Below are 23,580 nucleotides of genomic sequence, written 5' to 3'. Positions count from 1 at the left end.
AAAACGAGTACTTGTGGCACCTTAGAGACTAACCAATTTATTTGAGCATAAGCTTTCGTGAGCTACAGCTCACTTCATCCAAAAGCTTATGCTCAAATAAATTGGTTAGTCTCTAAGGTGCCACAAGTACTCGTTTTCTTTCTAAGAGGAGTCACACACAGTAGTGCACTGTATATTAACACATGAACATAGCAATTACCATACCCTATCAGTGCTCCCTCTAGTCCATCATCCTGTCTCCGACAGTGGCCTTCCCCTGAAGCTTCTGGTACATGAATCTTCATATGGGACAATTATGGAATAACTTGTCTGTTGTGGAAAATCTCTTCCCAATCTCAGGCAAGAAGTGGTGGCTTTATGTCCTGAAGTATGAGGATTTACATCCCTTCTAAGTTTGTACAGTGGCTAGCACAATGGGACTGTGATCCACGACTGGAATCCTTAGGTGCTACCACATAAGTAACCATATAAATGTCTAATCCCTTTTTGAATCCTAAACTCTTGGCCTCACGGATATCTTATGACATTGTGCAAAATCATTTCCTTTCATTAATATGAAGTATGTTGCCTTTCAGTTTCATTAACATCCCCTATTTACCCTCTGTCATAACATGAGGAAAAGGAGTGTCTAATTTACCCTCTCTATACCCTTCATTCTGTATATCTCTTTCATGTCTCTTCATCTCCTCTCTAAACCAAGAGACCCAGTCTTCCAACTCTCCTCATACAGAAGGCCTTTGCCTTTCTCCAATCTATTTTTTCCAGATCCATTGAGACAGGGCAAGGGGACCAAAGACAGGGGGTAGTTTAATAAGCAAGTTAGCCACCTAGGTGGCTAAATCCTATTGACAGAATGAAAACGGGGCTTACGTGATTTAAGCATGTAGGTATTCTTGAACATTTTACCTAGTGTTCCAGATGAATGTGCATACCACCAATTGGTATCATGGCATTACAACACTAATTATTTCTATACCCCATTCTTTAGACATCCTAACGCTGTTTGCGCTTCGATTTTTTTGAGAATGCCTGTGACTTCCTCAGGCTGTGAAGGTCAATCTAGTCTGAGATTTTTCACCATCCAGCTGGGGACATAAAGAGAACTGACAGGCTTAACCCACAGAACGCCAACAGGGTAACGAGAATAACTAAGTTCCTGTGTGCACTGGCTGATAAGAGGAAGGAGCAGCAGGGCAGGCAATGGTATTTTGGTTGATGCAGTTCTAAGACAATGCTTCCCGCTGCATCACAGCACAGGCACCAGTGACTCTGAAAAGCCACCGCTACATCATTATCCTTTGTACTGCATTACAGACCAAGGCTAACAGCAAAAATGCAAGGGAAGGAGGGAGAGGCAGCAAAACTTTTTGCTATTTCCCTCTGATAACTGCCTCTGAATTATTTAAATGCTTTACAAAGGAGGATTAAGAAAAAAATTGGAGTCAAATCGCTCTCTCCTCCTTAGTGAGTCAATCAGACCTACCCTAAGCCACGAGAAATATCAGTCTTTTCCTAGCCTGAAGTGAAGTCTATTCTGTAAGTGTCAAAAGCTACAAGTGTCACTGTTCTATAGGTCACAGCTTAGATGACATGAGGCACCACAGGCTCTGTTACTCAGTCTGTGAGCGAGAACCCCAGTGCACTGCTAATGCCTCAGCCTGCATCCAGAGTTATCTCTGGATTGTCAAAATCCTGTCCCTCCCATCCATGAGATGCTGCTGTATCCTTGGGGCTGTGAACTGCACTCATTGGAATGAGCATGCAATTCCACTAGGGCAGTGAGTCCCAGACTTCTGTATGTCATGACCCTCTTTGGGCTCACCTCTGTTAACACACTCCCCAGGGGTCTGACACAGAGCCCTGCAACGAGACACTACCTGACTACAAATGTTGGCTTCAGATCGGAAAAGAACCCAAGCCCCGGGGTTCAGATCTGGTGGGCTCCTCTCTTCCTACCCATAGGGTTGGCGCAGCAGCAGCTGCGGCCAGCTCACTGTGCCGCGTGTGCTGATGAATCCCAGTGCCTCTCAGCGTGCAGCACACAGTGCAGCGAGTTGGGGGCGGCCAGGAGCATGCAGCCACCTCTTGCTCATCAGCATGCATGTCTCGGGGTCACAACACCCGTCTGGGAAAGGCTGCACTAGGAAGCTTTAAAGGTAATATGTCCTTTTCAATTAGGACACAGCTATATTAGCTCAGAGCAAAAGCTTTCCTACCTCCTCACCATCCTTGCATTGCAAACCATTCCAATCCATATGGATGTGTGCCATTCTGCTTTCCGCCTCATCCCCCCCATGGGTCCTGTTATCTCCATATGGCTACCATTGCTGTAGTATCCACGCACTTTGCAATCTTTATTGCATTTATCCCTACATCAGCCCTGTGAGGCAGGACAGTGCTATTACCCCCATCTGTAAAACGGAGACGTGAGGCAGAGAGGGAGTGACTTGCTCAAGGTCACCCAGGAAGTCTGTAGCAAGAAGGGCACATCTTTTTGGCACATCCTTATTGGCATATCTGAGGGGCCACTCAAGAGGACCGTACGGAGACTTAAATGCAATCATTGGGGACAAAGTGCCTACAAGTCATTAATCTGGCTGATCCCACCAGTCTTGACAGCATTCCCACGCTGTGTGGACTTGCAGATTAAACAATTTAAAAAACACACACACACACACACCATTTAAGCAAACACATTAAATTTCCACCCCCAATCTGATTTTTTTTAAAAATGATGTGAGCCAGGGTACAGGTTGCAGAGAGGAGCCCATTTTTCAGTATCTTCCTGAAGAGCAAACCAGAGTTCATCACTGTCTTGATTACAACCCGTTGTAGAACTTGATCCTGACAGCATGGACTCTAATCTGCTTTCAGAGGGAACTGCAATTATACTTATCGATAATTTTGTAAAATCTGCTTTGACAGACCGTGTACTGACAACTTTTCCTGGCAGAAATTAAAGTGGATTTTTCTTCAAGAAGGCCACCCGTCTACACAACCCTAATCCTCCTAGCTCACATATGTTACTGTAACTTGCACTGCACTGAATCCAATTACACAGCCTCAACCCAGGAAAAATCTGCAGCCGTTTAAGAGCAGAAAGCATCAGATGAAAGGGTGTGTATGGGGGGGAGAAGCCTTACTGCAATTTGGTTCTGAAATCTCACCTCTGCAGACAGGTAAATGGGCACTGTCATGAGGAAAATATACCATTCTCCATCATATTAACAATGTGATCCAAACTGCCTGGGTGACATACATTTGAGTGAAGCATGGACAACAGAAAAACCTATGGAAGCCAAGCTGGTGTTACTCCTGGGGGGATTCTGCGTGACTGCGCGCCTGCAGAAAACGGGTTCCCCTGCAGAATTCCAGTGCTTCCCTGACAAAAACGGCAGGAAAGCCACACGAGCGGTGCAGGGGGAGACCATGGGCACAGTTTTTTTTTGGGGGGGGACTGCCCCCCTCCAAACAGAGGCAAGGCATAGGGGGCACATGGGGTTATGTGTCACTACCTCCCCCTCATTTCTGCAAGCGCAGAGCTGCCCAGCTGAAGAAGGCTGAGTCTTGACTCTGATGCTGAACGCTGCCCCCTTGATCCTAGTGACAGTTGTGTTCCCCCACTGCCATGCTGGAGCCACATTTATGTACTGACAAATAAAATTTGCAGAATTTTAAAATATTGTGCGCATAATTTTTTTTTTTTTGGTGCATAATTCTCTCAGGAGTACAACTGCAATCTGGAAATGCCTCACAATTGTTATTTATTCTACGTTAAAAGCAACTTTAAAGTACATTGCTCTGGCGGTACGAACAAGCCAGCAGTGAGCGCCACCAAGCAGCAGGTCTCACATACATTGTGCATGCAGGATTGAAGAAGCAGACAAATAAACTTGGGTTAAATTGTCAGAAATGGCCTTAAAAAAAGCGAGCAAAATTACATGCAAAAAGTGGGTAATGGTTTGTCTAACTATCTGACATGCACCTGGTCACACAAGCTAATGTAAGTTGTGGTTGGATGGTAAAAGGGGAAGGGTATAATGATTTTTGCCAGTTTGTGGACAGCTGAAATTTTTCCCTTTCATGTCCAGAAACTGTGGCTTCAAAATCACAACTCAACCCTTCTTAAGAAGAATATTGAAGCCACCTGTTGACCTCAGTAGGGACAGGCAGTGTTGCCCTTAGTCAGTGGCTAAATATTACATTTGCAGTGTTCTCCATATCGCAGAGACTTCTAAGGGCCAGATCCTACGACCCTCACTTACATTTAGCACTTACTCTGCCAACAGTTAAACTGAAAAGAGCGGGACTGCATGGGGGGTCAGGGGGAGGGGTTAGAATCTGTTCCTAATCTGGTTAGAGATCTAGTGGATTTTTGGCATATTGGTGGGAACACACCTGTCTATTAGTGCAGTTTACACAAGCTGAAGATCTGGCTCATTGCTTCCTAAAGGACAGGTGCATTTTCAAGACTCCAAAATTGCATGTTACCTCTTTGTAGGCAGATTTTGGACTGGAAGTCAGGACATCAGAGTTCCATTCTTGCCTCAGTCAGACTTCCTGTGTGACCTTGGGCAAGCTACTTACAAGTCCGCTTCTCCAACTTGTAAAATAAGGATAATTATACTTCCTCTACCTGAAGGGACATTGTGAGGCTTAACTCATTAGTATTTCAGTGCTTTGGAATTCTGGAATGGAAACAGCTATCGAGATGCAAATAATTGGCAAATTTCCACAGTGCTTTTCAAGCAGAAGGACAGAGTGCTTTACAAACTGACTATAGCAAGGAATAATTCCCTCACCCACCCCGCATACTCCACTCAAGTAGTCAGTCACCTCTTTGGTGGAACATAGTTCCTGCATGACATTGTACAGCAACACCAAATAGTTTAAGAAAGAAATAAAAATCATACACAAGTGACTCTGAAGGCAGAAAGAAAAGGAGTACTTGTGGCACCTTAGAGACTCAAGTACTCCTTTTCTTTTTGCGAATACAGACTAACACGGCTGTTACTCTGAAATCTGAAGGCAGAATTCGCAATTGGTAAATCTGTTACCCCCTCTGGCTAGAACACTGCTAACAGTCATAGGCCTTAACAGCCACAAGCACTCAAGGCCTCAACTTTTATGTTTCATCCATCACCCATCCTGCCCCCAAACAAACCAAACCCAAAACAGCACTTCCAACAGCAACCAGGGTCCTCCAGGGAAGAGTGCAACCTAATAAAACAACAATATCCCTTCTGCAGCACCTATATACCCCTAAGAGATCTTTAGTATTAATCTGGTATCCTGCAATATTGACTGGCATGACCCTGCTTAGCTCACGAGATGCACGGAAATCAGAACACACAGCTGGCAAAGCTTTAGCCTAGCTTCGGGCTTCACCATGTCTGAACTAGTCCAATATCTATAGCAGAAGTAGTAAACTAATGCATTTCTTCTTCATGCTGTTGATGAGTCTGGGTATTAGTTCTTGTATTCTACAAATACAAGGAGAGTACAGACAGACATCCTGAAGTAACAAACTCTATAGCATTGTAAAGCTCTCTCAGTTTCTCATGTCCCTTACCTGGGGAAGTACTGTCACCCACCCCTGCAAACAGGAGGCCCTGATAGAAGCAGCATTATGGAATGCCATGCAGGGCATCCCGAACCCAGCAGCAGAGGAGTTGGCATCGCAATGCACAGGTGAGTTGGGGAGACACTGGTGGATTCACCACTCGGCTGACGCTCTTGTTATTCCATCAATGTGACAGTAAGGCCATATGGTGGCCACAAAGCCTTGAGCCGAAAATAGCATACTTGGGGAAAAGGATGCTTTTTGCATAGGCTCTGGCAAGTCTCCCCGGCACACAGCCTGGCTTCTCACCCTGTGCACTGTAGACAATTTATTTCTTGGTCTCTCCTAGTTTGGGGGAGGAATGGGTCAGTTCAGAAGAAAACACAGGATTCCAACCAAAAATGTGAAGTATCTTCTGCTCAGGGACGGGGGTGTGTGTGTGAGAGATCTTAAACTGCTCAAGACACATTTTCATAACATCCCCACCCAGATAATAGGGTAGGAGGGACAAGATTAAGCCTTAGGCTCACTTGCCCATCCATAGTAACTACCCCTGTAAGCAACCTAAGAACGGCCCTACTGGGTCAGACCAAAGGTCCATCTAGCCCAGTATCCTGTCTTCCGACCTGGCCAATGCCAGGTGCCCCGGCTGGAATGAACAAGTGATCCCTTCCCTGTTGCTCATTCCTAGTGTCTGGCAAACAGAAGCTAGGGACACCATCCCTGCCCATCCTGGCTAATAGCCATTGATTGACCTATCCTCCATAAATGTATCTAGTTCTTTTTTGAACCCTGTTATAGTCTTGGCCTTCACAACATCCATATATCTCCCTGAAGCAAGATTGTTCAGGGAGATATATGGGCGAGGGGAAAAGAAGAGAAACTAAATCAAAACAGAAGGCAATACAGTCCCATGTGGGATGTACTTAGCCAGCTATCCAAGCCTCACATACACCACGGCCCCTTTGTGTGTACAGACTTCATCATGCCTTAGTTATACAGCAAAACACTAATTAGAATAGATGTGCAGAGCCAGAGTGATATCACCCTGGAAGAGTTCTATAGATTGTAACCCTACAATAATCCCACAAACTTCACTTAGGGGATTTAATAGAGACAGTTTCTAAGACCTGTATATAAAGAGCTCATTCTCTTAGTGTCTATAGAAACATACTCAGTTTTTATAGGAGCCTATTGTTTTCATACTGATTGGAGCCGGTCAGACTTTTCCATAAGGGAAACCAGGAACTACTGTCCTCTGCTTTTGTAAAAATATATCCCCCCTTTTTAAACCTTACCTCCTGTGTCAAGTGACAGGAACCCATTTCAGAGGTTTCCCATTCAAAAGAAAACCCGTATTCATTCCAGGTGACCCTGCAGCAGTTACCTTACAAGGGACCCGGCCGGACAGCAACGGCCTGAGCACTGACAGACCCAGCCGCCCCAGCTGGCAGCGGGAGGGCGAAACTCGCCGCGTAACCCAGGCAAAGGCGAGCGAGCACCGCGCATCCGAATGTCATTACTCGGAGCGAGAAAAATCCATCTCGGCCGAGCTTGGGACGGCACAGTACAAATATAGGCCAATGAGCTCACATCCTGCCCGGATCCGGGCGACCAGGGCCGGGTCGGAACATCGCAGGGAAAACACCAACCCGGCCCAGCAGCCCCTCGCCGCGCGGCAAGGCTGGGGTCCGTCCCCCGCCCCCCAAGGCGCCACGCCACACAAAGCAACCCCGCTTCCCCAGCGCCGCTCCAGCCAGCGGAGCGGCTCAGGGTCCAAACCCAAAGCCCCCCGCCTGGGGCGGCGCGTCGCACCCGGGGGCCCGGCCCCCAGCCCCGGGGAACCCCGGCCGGCGAGCCCCGCACTCACATCGCTTGCACAGCTCCAGACACAAAGCCATGGGAGACACAAAGCAGGGGCGGCGGCGGCTCTTCCCTCCTGCGGGGGGCGGCGGACGGGCCACGGCAGCCGAGGGGGGAGTCGCTCTGCTCGCGGGCCCGGGCAAGGCGGGGGGCGGCAGGGCAAGGGCAGAGCCGCACGGGCCTGGCTCGCTACCTCCCTTTGCCTCGCCCCGCCGCGGCAGCTGTGCACCGCCCCAGGGCGGGGCTCCGGGGTAGCCGGGATGGCCACGCCCCCGAGCCCGGCGCTGTTGGGGGCGGAGACGTCACGCCGGATCCAGCTGGACTCCCGCACGTGCTCACCGGGCAGTCCGACCTGAGGCCTCCCCCCACCCTCGCTCTGCCCTGGGGCTGGGCTGCCAGTGGGGGGCTCGGGGGTCCCAGAACAGGGAGCTGGTCCACCGCCTGGTGTGGCAACAAAGCCCCTGGGCTTCAGGGCCCCCAAACACAACCTCCCCCCAAAAAGCACAGGTCCTCTGGTGTCCCCAAGGCAGGGTCAGCTGGTCCCCAACTGTCTGGCTGCTAGATGGGGAACTGGGCTTGGGTGCTCCAGTGGCCTTGCTGCCAGCAGCGCTTAATGTGCGTGTGGGAGAAGGGGGGTGGGAGGTTGTCCTAGACCCAGCAAACCAAAACTAAACGGGGAGCCAGGTGGCCAAGGGGCACGCTTTGATCCCAATTATGGTAGATCCCCCTCCCCCTTTTTTCAGACCACATTCAGCAGTGGCTGCTGGCAGGGGAAATCAGGGATTATGTCACTTCCCCTTCATCTGTATTTATTCCATGCATTACTGGGTCACTGAGAGGTTAATGACTCTGGCCTGGCCCTGCTCTAGGTACTGCTGATATATTAAGAAGGGGAGGACCCCATATTACACACAAACAGCTGAGATCTTACAGTAGTTAGTGAATTACCAGTGCAACATTCTCACCAACAGCCGAACAATCCAGTGGTTAGGGCCCAAACCTAGGACCCAAGAGATTTGTGTTCAATTCCCTGCTCCACCATCAACTTCCTGTGAAGTTGGACAACAATAGGGGACAACAGCACTGCCCTGCCTCACGGGGATAGTGTGAAATGCTTTGAGTGCTGTACTAGATAAGAGCTAAGAATTATTACCTACCTAATAGCAGCTGATTGTCCAGCTACCTCCCAAACTGGCGAAAATAAATGGGCTCTGCAGACAGTGTGCCCAGAAAGTTAGCCGTCCTGGGCTCTGTGGGAGCAAAGTCAAGGGGCCTTTATGGCACCTCCCTTCCTTCTCATTTATAACAAAGGGGTCCAGTTCAAGACCTCTGCCAATCTCAGTTGTGCTTTATAGCATGGAGAGAAAGTTGCTCTCCCAGGTTGAAACCATGTAGGGATTTGTAGGTTAAAACCAGCACCACCTGGAAACATTGGCAGCCCATGCAGCTCCCAGAGCACTGGTGTCATATCTTCCTGGTTTGAAATTCCACTTTATAAGTGGGCAGCTGCATTTTGCATTAGCTGCACATTCTCAATGATGTCAAGGTGTAGCATTAAGAGAGCACATTAGAGGAATCTAGCTTCAAAGTAACAAAGGATGGATGATTGTGGTTAAGGTCCCTTCATGAGCAAGAAGAGGATGCATATGGTGAAGAGCACTCCTGGCTCCAACTGACCCCTGGTGGCCCAGAAAGAAATAACCCAGGATCTGAACAAAGGATGCAAATGGCAGATACACTCCTTCAGTCAATGGCACTACAGTAAGCTTCTGCTCTTTTAGGTGCTTCCCCAAACCTACTAACATTATCTCCATTTTATCCAGACTGAATTGTACCCAGCTAATCTTCTCCAAGCCCCAAGCTCACATAGACACTGGATCATTTGTTCCACCGCACTGGCTGGGACAGGAGTGATGGAGACATAGAACAGGGTGTCATCAAGCATACTGAATACACTGCTGCCTGTATCACCTCATTAACTCTCCCAATGTCCTTGTACATATGTTGAACAGGAGGAATGACAAACCAGGCCATTCTGGCACCCCATAGGAGTCACTGATGCCACAGGAGTAAATGCCCAACACTATCTTAAGATAGGAGAGAACCCAACCACTCAAGTAACTCCATCTATATTTGCTGGTGACTACAGGTATTGAGGGCAGGACGGACAAGGAGGGTGACACACAGATATGTCAATAAAACCTCATGATTAGTGGTATCAAAGACAGCAGACAGATCTAGAAAGGACAGCATGGACTCTTGATCATCCTCCATCGTTCAAGGAGATCACCAACCAAATCCCCGCCCTGAATAGTTTACAGTCTACGGCTCAGATCCTAAAATGTATTTAGACTCCTAACTTCCACTGATTTCAATGGCTGTTAGGAGCCTAAATATCTTTCAGAATCTGGACCAAAGTGTAGGTAAATGTGAACAAAGAAACAGGAGAAAGGGTGAGAAACAATTACTGATTAATTAAATCCTATTAACCTCTCTGATATTCCATCCAGTCCTTAAACTTTGCCCAAACAGGCTCTTCCCAAACTTTTTCACAATGTGGAACATATGTTAATAGACTGTCTTGTGGATCCAACCCTTCACATTCACACGTCTCTCAGATCATCTCCATGGCAACATTTTCTTACATGGAGCAGTCAGATTAGCGCAGTGTTTAGTGGACGTTTAACACTTCAGGGCTGTAAGTCTTGTCCTTTGTGAATAGTGTTAACCCCAGTGTCTGTTTTTTCTCCCCCTTCCATATATTCTGTTACTCTTACCTGGAAACCCGGCAACATGTAACCAGCCAGCTCCCAGTGGATCACTGGCAAGTGCTCCATGAACCCCGGCTTGGGAACCTCTGGCCTTAACTAACTTAGAGTTGACCCCAGGTCTCATCCGCTTGGGCACACGGCACCTGGTTACATACACCTCACTCCACAGCCTGGCTGGGCTTATGCCATGGTCTGTGGTGCAGGAAAATACACCCGTAAGTAAGAGAGCGAGGAGGGAGAGAAGCAGCATGGCATCTGGAAGTGGGATACTGCCTGGAACTGGAGCCCACGCTCACGAGAACTGAGGCACTTGCAAGGAGGCTCCGTGCAGACTGGGGAGGGCAGAGGGAAAGTGTCACCGCTCTGCATGCACACACTGACTGAGGTGCAGGACAGTCGTCACGACACACAAACTGGCTTGATGTTCAAGGCGTTCTGTATCACATTTGGGATGGGAAAATGTGCGAAGATGGCTTCCAAAAACAGCTCTTCCTTGGGGGTTCAGTGGGTTTGGGGAGAGAGCGGGACACAGATCACTGCAAACAAAATTGGGAGTTTGGAGGTGAAATTCTGCCAAACAAAAACTGCCTTTCCCACCCCAGCTCTGCAGCCGAGACGAATTGTCCCGGAGCTGCCAGCCAAGCTCAGGCGCACTGAGCTGACAGCTCCAGTGAGTGACAAAGAGCGGGGTGCCATGGTGACAACTTCCTCAGCACGACTCTTCGCCCAGAGAATCTTGCACACACACAAAAGGCTTTTTGGCTGAGGGGCCGCTTCCAAGACCCATTCTTCTCAAGCTGCTCCTTTCCCCACGGATGGGGGAGGGGATATATAATCCCAAGATTTCTCAGTGGGAAGGGCTGAGTTCTGCTGGGGATGGCCCAACTCCCTGCAAGATTTCCTCACTACTCTCCTCTTTTGAGAGACAGGCACAGACTTTTGGGACTCGGTCAGACCTGTGTTTCTACTCGTGGCTTTTTGTGCAGGGCCAGATTCAGGTCACACTTGATGCTGGACTTCATGCTCACACTGGGGGTCTGGATTCTGCTCACAGCTGCAGTGGTGTAAATCTAGAGCAACTCCAGTAAGAAGAATGGGGTTACTCCTGGTTTATGGTGGTGTAACTGAGAGCAGGGTCTGGCCTTTCAAGTTCTGGCATAGAGGAAAGTCTTTCTCTAGAGGAGAGACAGACAGACAGGAAAGGAAAGGAAAGTGGAAGTGTCTGGGTCTTTGTGTTCACTGCTTCTCCCTCCCGTGCACCTCCATCCAAGGAGGCCTCCGTCATGGGGGGAGAATTTAGCTTAATTCTCATTTGACTTGACACCACCTGCAGTCACATGTGGCCCTGGTTTTACATTAAACCCTCTGAGATGCAGCCCTGAAACATGAGGTTACAGTTAGGATTGATGGAGTGGGAGGAAGGGAATCCATAAAACAAGCTTCCAGCCCTTCCAGGAACACAATGGCTGACCCAAATCAACCCACACATAAGCCTCGCTCACCCAGGAGCAGAACTGAACCATGAAAACCCAAACAGCCCCCTTGGGAACAGACTCACTAACCACTGGAGTCTGGGACTCCTGGAACAGAGAGTTCCACCTCGGTAGGGTCCAAATCTGGGCGTCTAGCTGCTTCTGTCCTGGCTCTGCTGCAACTGCTCCTGAGAAATGAAAATCTATGTGCTGAGGCTGGTAGGATCCTAGTAGATGGGGAAGGTCTGTTTGATCATCAAGGTAATGCCCTTGCAAGACCAGATGATTTTCTGACTACACCCATGCCACAGTCTGACCAGGATGGCTGCGACTATGTTCCTAGGCTGCCATGCTAGTGACCATGGTTGTGTGAGCAGCAGCTCTGCCTTGACAAGCTTGTTTACAGGAGGTCTTGCCTGTCATGGGATTCTGGCTCCACAGGTAGTCTGGTTCCCTGGATTGCCCAGGCAGGGAGTGTGTGTACTGCTTGAATTACTTGCTGTTACAATAAGTCCTTGAGAGCTCTGATTTATTTATGACTTTGATTGCACTACTCTCTGCAGAGATGAGCAAACTGGCTTTCGAAGTGAAGAGAAATCAGAGAGTCCATTGGTAACTGCCCCCACTCGACTCAGACACTTCCTATTCAAGGCAGGCATTAGTGAGATAGGATCTGTACTTTGGACATGCTTTCTGATTTCCAGCAATGGAATCATTATTGATGTGTCTGAGCGCGTATCAAAAGCCAAATAGGAAGATGGGCCCAAAGGAGAACCCTGCCTAGGACCCAGCCACCCTTTTCTGAGCTCTGCAGAGGCTCAGATCCAGACCTGAACCACACAACTTTGGATCTGAGTGTGATCCTAGCAGCTCCAGCACCTCACTACAGTTTGCCAAGGAAAACAAAGCACATGTCGATTCAATTGCTTCCTGCCTATGAGACAGGTGCAGATCCTAGAAATTCAGAATGACCCCTGGTGGAGGGATTGTTACATACACAGGGCTCTGTCTGGCTTTTAAAATATCTAACTTGTTCTCTTTCTGAGTCCTTATTGATACTCAGACAGTGACTCATCAGATGGAAAAAAGCAACAGGAAGGCACTGAAGCAAGAGAGAGAAACAGCCCAGCGGGAGAGAGAGGACAGAGCAAGGGAGAGAAAAACACGTGTATGCACGGGACAGACTCACGAAGAGTAATTCCCATTCAGCCTTACGACCCTGGGAGATGCATGCACTCAGCTCCTGCTGAATGAACTGGGAGGTACTTGCATGAATTTCCCAGTACGATCAGACTCTATGAACTTTAGCATTTCATAGCAGGCACATTTGGTTTTCTTAGGTGCCTGTAAGTGCAAAGTACAATCATGGCAGTGCCATAGCAGAGAGGCCCCAAAGAGGAGACACAGAGATGGAAGTTGGGCACAGCTCAGAGGAAGGCTGCACAGAAGCCAGTTGTGGCTCCCTGATTCTGGCAGCCCAGATCTCTTGGCCCCAGTGTACAGCAGAGCAGCACTGGGGCTGCTTTACACAATGCCAGCAGGCCATGGCCCTTAAGGGCCTCTACCCAGTTGAGAAGAGGCAGAGTGCAACTGCGGTGAGGTCAAGTCCCTTCCCACATGACCCCTGCAGGAGGGGGTGGCGTAGGAGCTGGTAGTGCTGGCCCCGCAGTCGCTGAGGAGATCCAGTTGCTTTCCAGCTCCTTTGTGCCACTAAGGCAGTGTAATGAGGCCAGATCACAAGAGAGAATCTGGCACAGGGGAACAGAGAGAAAGACCCATCTACCCACAGCAGCAGGGGGGACACACAGACAGAAAGGAACGTGCATGCTGAGAGCAGAGGTAGAATTACATGAGGTAAGTGCAGAAGCCACAAACATGCCCATAAAGGGTGCGCGCAGCACCTCGGACCAGCCACCTCCCAAACAGTGTGGAATGGTGCAGGCACAAGCAGCCCCGTGCTCACTGCTGTTAGAAGGTGAAAGGGAAGGCAGCTCATACCACAATCTCGGAGACCAGTTCAAGGGGCACAGCAACAACATGGAACATCACGAGCGGGACCCAGGCCAGCCTGTGACCAGCAGCGGGGAGTGGTGAATAGCAGGCTCGGACTCTGCCCCTGCTGGTAACTGCATTGGTCAGGAGGCAGCATGGCCTGGCGGTAGCAGTCAGGAAGAGACTGAGAGCAGCTCAACAGCACAGTGAGCTGCATCAAAGTGACACATAAGTGCAACTTACGTGTACTGCAACTGTGAGCCTGGCAAAACAGCCATAAAGGCCACTCTATCTCCAGGCGTGTTAGCCCTGCACACTCCCTGGAGGCTCCATAAGAATGGCCACATTCACAACGTTTCATCTAGCCCAGTATCCCATCTAGAGTAGCCAGTTCCAGTGCCTTCAGAGGGAATGAACAACACAGGGCAATTTATCCATGATCCATCCCCTGTCCTCCAGTCCTAGCTTCTCACAGTCAGAGGCTTAGGGACATCCAGAACATGGTGTTGTGTCCCTGATCATCCTGGCTAATAGCCATTGATGGACCCACCCATCCTCCATGAACTTATCTCGTTCCATTTTGAACCAGTTATACTTTTGGCCTTCACAACATCCCCTGGCAACAAGTTCCACAGGTTGACAGTGCGTTGTGTGAAGAAGTACTTTCTTATGTTTGTTTTAAACCTGCTGTCTATTCATTTCATTGGGTGATCTCTAGGTCTAGTGCTATGTGAAGGGGTAAACAACACTTCCTTATTCACTTTCTCCACAGCATTCATGATTTTATAGATCTCTATCATCACTCCCCTTAGTCATCTCTTTTCTGAGCAGAACAGTCCCAGACTTTATGATCTCTCCTCGTATAGAAGGTCCTGGGATGTTATACTACTGTCTGAGCCTCTGATCCCTCTGTGGCTTCCACTCTCCAGGGGCACCAGTCTCCCATAGTTATAACATCTAACGTAAAGTGTCCCCAACTGCTTCATTTCCATCCTGTCTGCAATGCGCACACTGCTGGGGCAAACATGCAGTGCTGGCCTGGATCCTGTGGCCACAACCACTTTTCCCTGTGTGTGCTCCTTCTGTGGGCAGCTACTCTGCATGCTGAACTGATACTGTCTGTGCCTGGGGGTGCAATGCAGAGTCCCCTGTTGACTGCAACTTGTTACCATTTGCAGGGGATTCTGTGTAAGTTACGCATTTTCCCCCCCACTGCTCCAGACCACGTACCAGCCAGGATGCTGGGGTCCCAGAAACACCCACACGGACACAGAGCACCAAGGAGAAAATGTTCTCAAATAGAGGTCCAGTCCACACTAAGACTGAAACCGTGAAAGCAAAGTGCAGTTCGAACTTGGTTTCACTGACCCGGGGGGACAGAGATTTTTTTGTTGATGGCTGAAAGTGCCATTTTAACTATGCAACAGAACAATGCTATTGACTTCCTGGGGAAAGGGAGCGTTTAGAGCACAGTTATTGCTAGCCTAGTTTCCACCATCATAGGGAAAGGGCACAAGAGAGAAAAATATACATAAAAATACACACAGATCTCATTCTTCTACACACACAGCATGGAACATACAGACCTCTCTGTGTCCCTTATACACACACAGCATGGGACATAAATTGCTCTCTCTCTCTCTCGCTCTCTCTCTCTCACACACACACACAAAACCTAATCCCTTTCTGCTGGTATGCCAGAGAAAGGTATTTCTGGAACGTGAAATCTAGGTCAACAAGAAGAAGAAAATCTGAAGGGAAAAATAATTTCTCCCTTTGAAGGCTGGCATGGGTCAGCTCTGGTTGATATGAGTAGTAATGGGGCTGCTATGGTCTCTGCTCCTGAGCTTCAGTCTTTCACCGACAGCTGCTGAACTGCGCTCTCTGATGAGTGTGCACAGTACAGCTGCTTCTCACTTTTGATTCCTCAAATGAGAGGGATTAGGGGACCCCCATTATATACCCAGACAGGCCAGGAAGGGAAGATCCCTTAATTCTGCCTCCTGTCACCTCATGGATGCTCAGCAGGCCCCTACATAGCCCAGTGCTTCTGGAGCAGGGTCACAAGCACAGACTGGTGGGATCACATCATCATGTGGACCTGGGACCACCAGCAGTGGGCCCAGGAAGGAACTTTCACATGAAGAAAGCTACATTTCTGGAGCTTTATGAGCAGCTTGCTCAGAGCCTCCAGAGTCATGACACACCCGTGAGGGTGGCCTGGCCCATTCAGAAGCAGGTTGCTATAACCATCTCTGGAAGCTGATTACCCCACACTGCTACAGATCCATTGCTAACCAGTTAGGTGCTGGAAAGTTGACTGTGGTGGAGGTTTCTGACGCGTTCAGGCATGTGATTTACCCAGAGGTGGCTGGTATAATCAATATCCTTGAAGTAACTGCTGGTTTTGAGAGAATGGGGTTTCCAAGTTGTGCCAGAGCCCCTTGCTTGCCCTTCTCAAGGAGCATGCACACCAAAAAGGGCACTACTCCATTATTACGCAGGCTCTGGTGGACTACAGAGGACGATTTACGGACACCAGGATGGGCTGTCCTGGAAAAAAGAAAAGGAGGACTTGTGGCACCTTAGAGACTAACAAATTTATTTGAGCATAAGCTTTCGTGAGCTACAGCCCCACTTCATCGGATGCATACTGTGGAAAATACAGTGGGGAGATTTATATACACAGAGAACATGAAACAATGGGTGTTACCATACACACTGTAACCAGAGTGATCACTTAAGGTGATCTATTACCAGCCTGAGGGAGGGGGGGGAACCTTTTATAGTGATAATCAAGGTGGGCCATTTCCAGCAGTTGACAAGAACGTCTGAGGAACAGTGGCGGGGGTGGGGGGAGAATAAACATGGGGAAATAGTTTTACTTTGTGTAATGACCCATCCACTCCCAGTCTCTATTCAAGCCTAAGTTAATTGTATCCAGTTTGCAAATTAATTCCAGTTCAGCAGTCTCTAGTTGGAGTCTGTTTTTGAAGGTTTTTTGTTGAAGAATTGCCACTTTTAGGTCTGTAATCGAGTGACCAAAGAGATTGAAGTGTTCTCAGACTGGTTTTTGAATGTTATAATTCTTGACGTCTGATTTGTGTCCATTTATTCTATTACGTAGAGACATTCCAGTTTGACCAATGTACATGGCAGAGGGGCATTGCTGGCTCATGATGGCATATATCACATTGGTGGATGTGCAGGTGAACAATCAATCTCTCTAGTCACTTGATTAGAGACTTAAAAGTGACAATTCTTCAACAAAAAAACTTCAAAAACAGACTCCAACGAGAGACTGCTGAACTGGAATTAATTTGCAAACTGGATACAATTAACTTAGGCTTGAATAGAGACTGGGAGTGGATGGGTCATTACACAAAGTAAAACTATTTCCCCATGTTTATTCTCCCCCCACCCCCGCCACTGTTCCTCAGACGTTCTTGTCAACTGCTGGAAATGGCCCACCTTGATTATCACTATAAAAGGTTCCCCCCCCCACCTCAGGCTGGTAATAGATCACCTTAAGTGATCACTCTCGTTACAGTGTGTATGGTAACACCCATTGTTTCATGTTCTCTGTGTATATAAATCTCCCCACTGTATTTTCCACTGAATGCATCCAATGAAGTGAGCTGTAGCTCACGAAAGCTTATGCTCAAATAAATTTGTTAGTCTCTAAGGTGCCACAAGTACTCCTTTTCTTTTTGCGAATACAGACTAACATGGCTGCTACTCTGAAACCTGTCCTGGAAAAGTCGATGATGCCAGGGTTCCCCGGGAGTCTACCTTCATGGACCAGGCCAGGACATTATTCCCACCAAATGATGTTGCCATAAATAGAATTACCCCACTGTTATTCTAGAAGACCCCTCCTTTTGGCTAGGCTTATGAAGCTGTAACCCAGAAGGCCTGGCAAAAGCAGGTTTAATTACTCTCAGTAGGTGTATTTGCCATAGTCCATCAGTGGCTTTTGCTCCTGTGGCAGGAAGGCTGAAGGCATGTGTGTTTCCTTTCTGTCACAGGGTTGGGAGTTCTGAGAGCGGGCAGGTGGGAAGTTCCTTTTGTCCAGGTTCTTTGTGCTGTTTCAGGTGTTTGATGAGGAGATGGAGTCCGTGGAACTGGGATTTCACCTTGTCAGGTAACTGTCAAAGAAAATCTTCCTCCGCCCCCCAGACAGAAACATTTGGCAGCCCTCTCTGAACATGGCTCTCTCTGCTGTTCAGCAGAGGAATATTGGGCATGCAATTGCCCAGCTCTGCTCCTAATGAGAGGGAACTAGGGCTGGGAATGAGAGGGAGCTCTTTGTTATAGCAAAGCATCCAGAATGGCGGTCGGCAGAACTCCTGGCAATTAGCTGAATAGCTTTCACCAGGGCTTTGTTCATCTCACGCTTTGCAAGGCACAGAGACACTGTTTGAGGCTAGATCAAGGGTAGCTCATCATCTCTCTTGCTGGCTGTGAAATGTGAGCTAATTGCCATGTAATGTGCAACTGACACATGCATTTGCAGGAGGAACTGGAGTGGTACATCTGATCAAAGGTGTGATGGCTGCCAAACCTCACCCCCACTCCCAACACACTCACACACACACACACGCCCACGCCCATGCACACACCTACCCAACAGGTGGAAAGCTGCGAGTACTCCATGAAATCAGGCAGGAGGGAGAGCACGCAGGCTTTAATCAGCTGGGGACTGAGGCTCAGTGATGCTGTTCAATTTTAAAGTTTGGCTCCCCGACATCACTTATATTCCCTTATCTCCCTCTTTCCCAAATCACCCCCAATCCCAGAACCAAGGGCCTTGAGTCAGAGGTGTGAGTGAATGGGTGTTTTCATGGCCATCCCTGATACAGCTCTGCTGATGTACACAACACTTCACAGCACACCCATACAGACAGGAGGCCTGCTTCTCCTCCCACCTACACTGGTGCAAAGCAGGGCCATTCCTGGACTCACATCAGTGTCACCCTGGCCCAAGTGAGAGGAGATTTAGGCTCACTCAACTAGTCTAACTCAGCCCAGCAGTGTACACAGATGACAGGTAAGGTTCAGCATGGCATAGACACTGTGCCTGACTCTGAGTCCCATACACTAGTCTTAGTCACTGATTTAGGTTGATACAACCTGGTTAAGAGGAACCTGTCCAAGGCTCTAGGTGCCCCCGCCAGCAGACATAGAAACAGAGCCAATTAATCCGGGGGACCCAGTGCAAGCCCCACCACTGGGAAGCACCACTGTGATGCCCACAGATGTCAGTGGAGTTCATCCTGATATACAGCAGTGCTGAGACCAGTGTCAGGCTCGCTTTGGGGGAGGAGATGGTGCTGGCAGGTTTGAAGGAGGAGAGGCAGCAGGCTGGGCTCACAGGGAGCGGCAAGCTCCAGGCAAACAGAGGGGCATGAGAGAAGGTGGGAAGCTGAGAAGGCGGGAAGCTGAGAAGGCGATAACCTAAGGGGAGCAATAAGGAGAGCAGACGCAGAGATAAGCAGGGCTGGGGGAGGGGTGCAGGCAGGAGTGGAGATGTGCAGGGCCTGGAAGGGGAGCATGCAATGTGGGAAGCAACCCAGCAGCTCCATTAGGGTGACCCGACAACAAATATGAAAAATCGGGACAGAGTGTGGAGGGTAATAGGTGCCCATATAAGAAAAAGCCCCGAAAATTGGGACTGTCCCTATAAAATCGGGACATCTGGTCACCCTAAGCCCCATAACCTTCCTCTCTTTATCCCACCCGTCCCTGTTATCTCTTCCAGGGCCCTGTCTCACCTTGATTGGTATCGCCTGTAATCTCTTCGGAGCAGGGACTGTCATTACTCGCTAGGGGAAGTGCTGCGTGCAGCTGCAGAGCGATAGACAAGCGAAGAAGAAGAGAAGCAGGAAAGGGACTGTGCGCTTGTCTCCGTGGGCTAGTGGGCATGGCAGCTGCCAGGCTCGCCCATCACCGCTGTTACTAGGCTGCCCTTCAAGTTCCTCATTAACAGAAGGGATTGCTGCTGGCTCTCTGTGTTACCATAGTTTGGCATATGTTAATGCAGGGGTCTGGCATTGCTGGCTGTTCTTAGTGTTACTGCAGAATCCCGGGGCTGGAATTACTGTATGCTCCTGCATGGTCCCAGCACTGCTGTAGGTTCTTGTCAATACTGCAGTCTTCTAGTGCTCCTGCATGCTACAGGACCCTGGCTGGCATGACTGCGGGCCTCGGGGATGACCACGCCCCAAGTGCCAGTGGTAGGCCCTCTGGTTATTTCAGGTTTCTGATCCTGCTGTACATGGTCAGGTGCTGTTAGCATCTAGGAATCTCATCCCCTATCCTGTGTTCCCAAAACGCTTCCTTGCATGCTGTCCATCCTGATTTTACAGAGGGCTTCTTTTACTTTTTTTCCCTTTATAATAAAGTTCTGTTTTTTTAAGAATCTGGTTTACCTATTTGGTTGATATATTATTCTCAAGCCTCTCCAGGAAAGGGGGTGAAAGGGCTTGGGGGGGATATTTTAGGGAAACAGAAACTCCAAGTGGTCCTTTTCCTGAATCTTTGTCTAACTCACTTGGTGGTGGCAGCAGTATCCATCCAAGGACAAAGAAGGATTTGTGCCTTGGGGAAGTTTTTAACCTAAGCTGGTAGAAATAAGCTTGGGGGTCTTTCATGTGGGTCCCCACATCTGTACCCCAGAGTTCAGAGTGGGGACGGAACCCGGACACACGCCCAGAGCATGTGCTGTGGCCACCACTTGGGAGGACCAGAACTAGCGTCTCAGAACAGCCGACTCTCTCCTTTCTGCAAAGCTGAGCAGTGGATGTTGCTGTTTCCCACTGCCAAAGTGACAAGCCAAATCTAGAAACTGAAAAGCCACAAAATCCGGAACTTCTGTCTGCAGACAACACTGCTGTCTGCCATGCCAAACAACGTGACGCACCCTGAACTTTGTGAGGCAATGGAAAATGACAACAGCAAGTGTGCTGGGGGTGGGTGGGTGAGTGGGGGGGCAAAGGAACCAAACCGACTGTGCTCCCAGTTACCCAGGAACAGCTGAGAGGCACGACCGAGATGCCATTGCGTCAAGGGATTTAAAGAGATACACACACTTTTGGGTGTTCCGAAGGAAGTTGAGATAAAGGTACCAAACTGACCCCTCCCCCACCAACCCACTGGCAAATTAAAACTTTGGGGGAAGTACTCTGGTCACATCATCACCCAAGACATCTGAACGATTTCCGTATTGAAGAGGCAAATGTTGGTGGTAATAATCTGATCTCTCTGCAAATCTCAGTCCTATTATAGCATAGTCCTCTGAAACCTGGGAGTACTCCCTCCCCAGTTTGCCACATCTTCCTGAACATGTAGGGTGGCATTTTCCAAAGGGTGCCCAGTTGGCACCACTGACATCCATAGGAGCAGAGTTAGGCCAACAGTGGGCACTTTTGAAAATATCACCATTAGGTTGTGCTTACTCTGCAAACAGCTGTCAGCCCAGTCTGGGGAAACAGACCTTTCCATTTGGAGTGAGACCTTGGGGGGAGGGGGAGGGTGGTAAGATAGGAAGGTGTGCAATGAATCGTGCTCAAGATCAGCGCTTCCTTGACTAAGAACAGACGCAGGTTAGTCCTTGTTCTGCTAAGACAGTGATATGACATTGATACACATACAGGTGTGGTTCCAGCCTATCTCCGTGGCCATGCCGTCTTGAGGAGTGCTTGTCATAAGCTAAAAGCATCAAGATCAGTTACAATTGGAATGGGAGACCTCCTAGCCACACCTAGCAGCCGGTGGTGCCGGTTGTGCAATAAGCATCCTTCCCACGAGTCAGTACTGAATGAATCACCATTCCCCAGCACGGTGCTGGCAGGCCAGGCAGGCTGCCTTTTGGATGAGATGTAAAACGGATGCCTTGGTCACTTCGACCCTGCCTTGATAGGGGGCCCATCACTACAGAATCAAAGTGCACTCATAATCATTAAACATGCCATGACACTTTTTGCAAGACTGCTATTCCTGCTGATCTGGCCGAATTCCAACGTGGCTCATAGCATTCCACCTACCTAAATTTCCACGGTGGTTTCAACTGCATAGAGTGTTCCTCACTTCTTGCCCTACATTATTAGTTTCAGTATTCTTCACTTCCTATCCTAAATTGTCCTGTCCTAAAGAGTTGCTGTGTAGTGTTAACAGTGGCTGTGTATCACCTCAGAGCTGGCTGCGTTTCAGTGATAAGTGAAACCATTCCTGTATGTAAAATATACCAAGCCCTTTGGAGGAAAATTGCCATCTAAGTGCAACATAGTCTGAGCATCACAGCCACTTCCTGTGGACTGCCCGACAACAGAACCATTATTATTACAATCTTCCTGGAATACCTGAGAATTGCCTTTTGCTAATCACAACACAGATCAGAAGTATGTCAGGTCTCTTACATATGCCAGGGTAATGGAGCTACTCCTGATTTACACCAAATATACTAGTAATTATAGAGACGGGTCTGTCTGGAACCAATAATGCTGCATCCAAGAGCAGTAAAGATGAGCAGAGGAATTTGGATCTGAACGTATTATTATTTGCTAAGTGACGATGATGAGCCAAATTCGCGGGGCACTGGGAGTCTAAGGTTTGGGTTGTTTCAATGTTGCCTTGAAGTTTGGAGTTAGATCTGGCTCCCATCTGACCCCCTGTTCAGGGATGTTTGTATCCGGGGCTTTGGTTCCAGCCCATCACACAGTGGATAATACATGTATTGAGTATGTAGCACTTCTATAGGCAAAGTTCACCACAGACATGAAGGAACTGGTGCCTGTTCAGACAGCAGATAAATTCCCTGCTGTCTGGTGGTTAAAGGGTACGTCTTCACTACCCACCGGCTTGGCGGGTAGTGATCGATCTATCGGGGATCGATTTATCGCATCTCGTCTAGACACGATAAATCGATCCCTGAATCGACGCCTGTACTCCACCTCGGCAGGAGGAGTAAGCGGAGTCGACGGGGGAGCCGCCACGGTCGACTCGCCGCCGTGAGGACGGCCAGGTAACTCAAACTAAGATACTTCGACTGCAGCTACGCGAATAGTGTAGCGGAAGTTGCGTATCTTAGTTCGAACCGCCCCGCAGTGCAGCCCAGGCCAAAGCACCTTTGACAGAGGACTAGCCTCAAAGGTACATAAGGCCCTAACTTCCATTGATCTAGGCCTAAGCTATCACCAGCCACTCCCACCTCTCTTCCTCTAATCTGTCACCTGCTTCTCTGCCTCTTCACTTTGCCAGCTCTCCACATCCTGAGATATGCAAAATGTTCACAACAAACTGGGAAGTTTACCTGCATTTAGTCTACTAGACTCATAGAATTTAAGGCTAGAAGGGACCAACATGATCATCTAGTTCTAGTCTGACCGTCAGCACATCACAGGCCACAGAACCTCACCCACCCACTCCCACAATAGACCCCTGACCTCAGCCTGAGTCACTGAAATCCTCAAATAATGATTTAAAGACTTTGTGTTACAGAGAATCTACTAGTTACACTAGTTTGGGTTGTGTTGCAAACCCTGCCCAGGTCTGCCATCTTCAAGGCCCTGAGCCCAGCAAACATGGACTGGTTCATGTCTCTGCATAGGAATTCAAGGCTGCACTTGGAGGTTCAAGGGCTTGTTTGGCCTTGAAATTCAGAGTGAGACTCAGAGGGTGCAAAGGCAGGTGGTTCAAAACCTGCTGTTCCCACAATCTCCCTGTGAAGTGGAACCAATGAGTTTTGCAGGGCTCTCTGGTGGCCTTTGTGAAAGGAGGACAATGAGTCTTAGGCCAGGGCCTCGTGGGTAAATGTCCACACCACAAAACCATCCTCATCTCCAGTTAGTGCTAATGGGCCCCTTGTCAAGAATGCCCTGGCTTGAATGGACCATGGAAGCTGAGCTCCCCCACCATCACT

At 48.8% G+C, this 23,580-nt stretch overlaps 1 protein-coding gene across 3 annotated transcripts in view; it reads right to left on the bottom strand.

Annotated features, from left to right (window-relative positions):
• The window catches only part of DLGAP4 (DLG associated protein 4), a 333,015-nt gene that overhangs the window by 54,478 nt on the left and 254,957 nt on the right, over positions 1-23,580 (bottom strand). The window contains exon 1 of one of the 3 annotated variants that reach the window (XM_073309844.1): positions 7,434-7,653. The exons of the other annotated variants lie outside the window; for them this stretch is intronic. Coding sequence (XP_073165945.1) covers positions 7,434-7,464 — 31 coding nt within the window. The 5' untranslated portion in view covers positions 7,465-7,653. Of the gene's footprint in view, positions 1-7,433; positions 7,654-23,580 lie in introns of those variants that run through there. 3 annotated transcript variants of the gene reach the window in all.

This window comes from Lepidochelys kempii, chromosome 13 (genome assembly GCF_965140265.1).
Source record: "Lepidochelys kempii isolate rLepKem1 chromosome 13, rLepKem1.hap2, whole genome shotgun sequence".
In the NCBI taxonomy this organism is placed as follows: Eukaryota; Metazoa; Chordata; order Testudines; family Cheloniidae; genus Lepidochelys; species Lepidochelys kempii.
The sequence above is the reverse complement of the archived record's forward strand: the minus strand, read 5'-3'. Positions and strand labels throughout refer to the sequence as shown.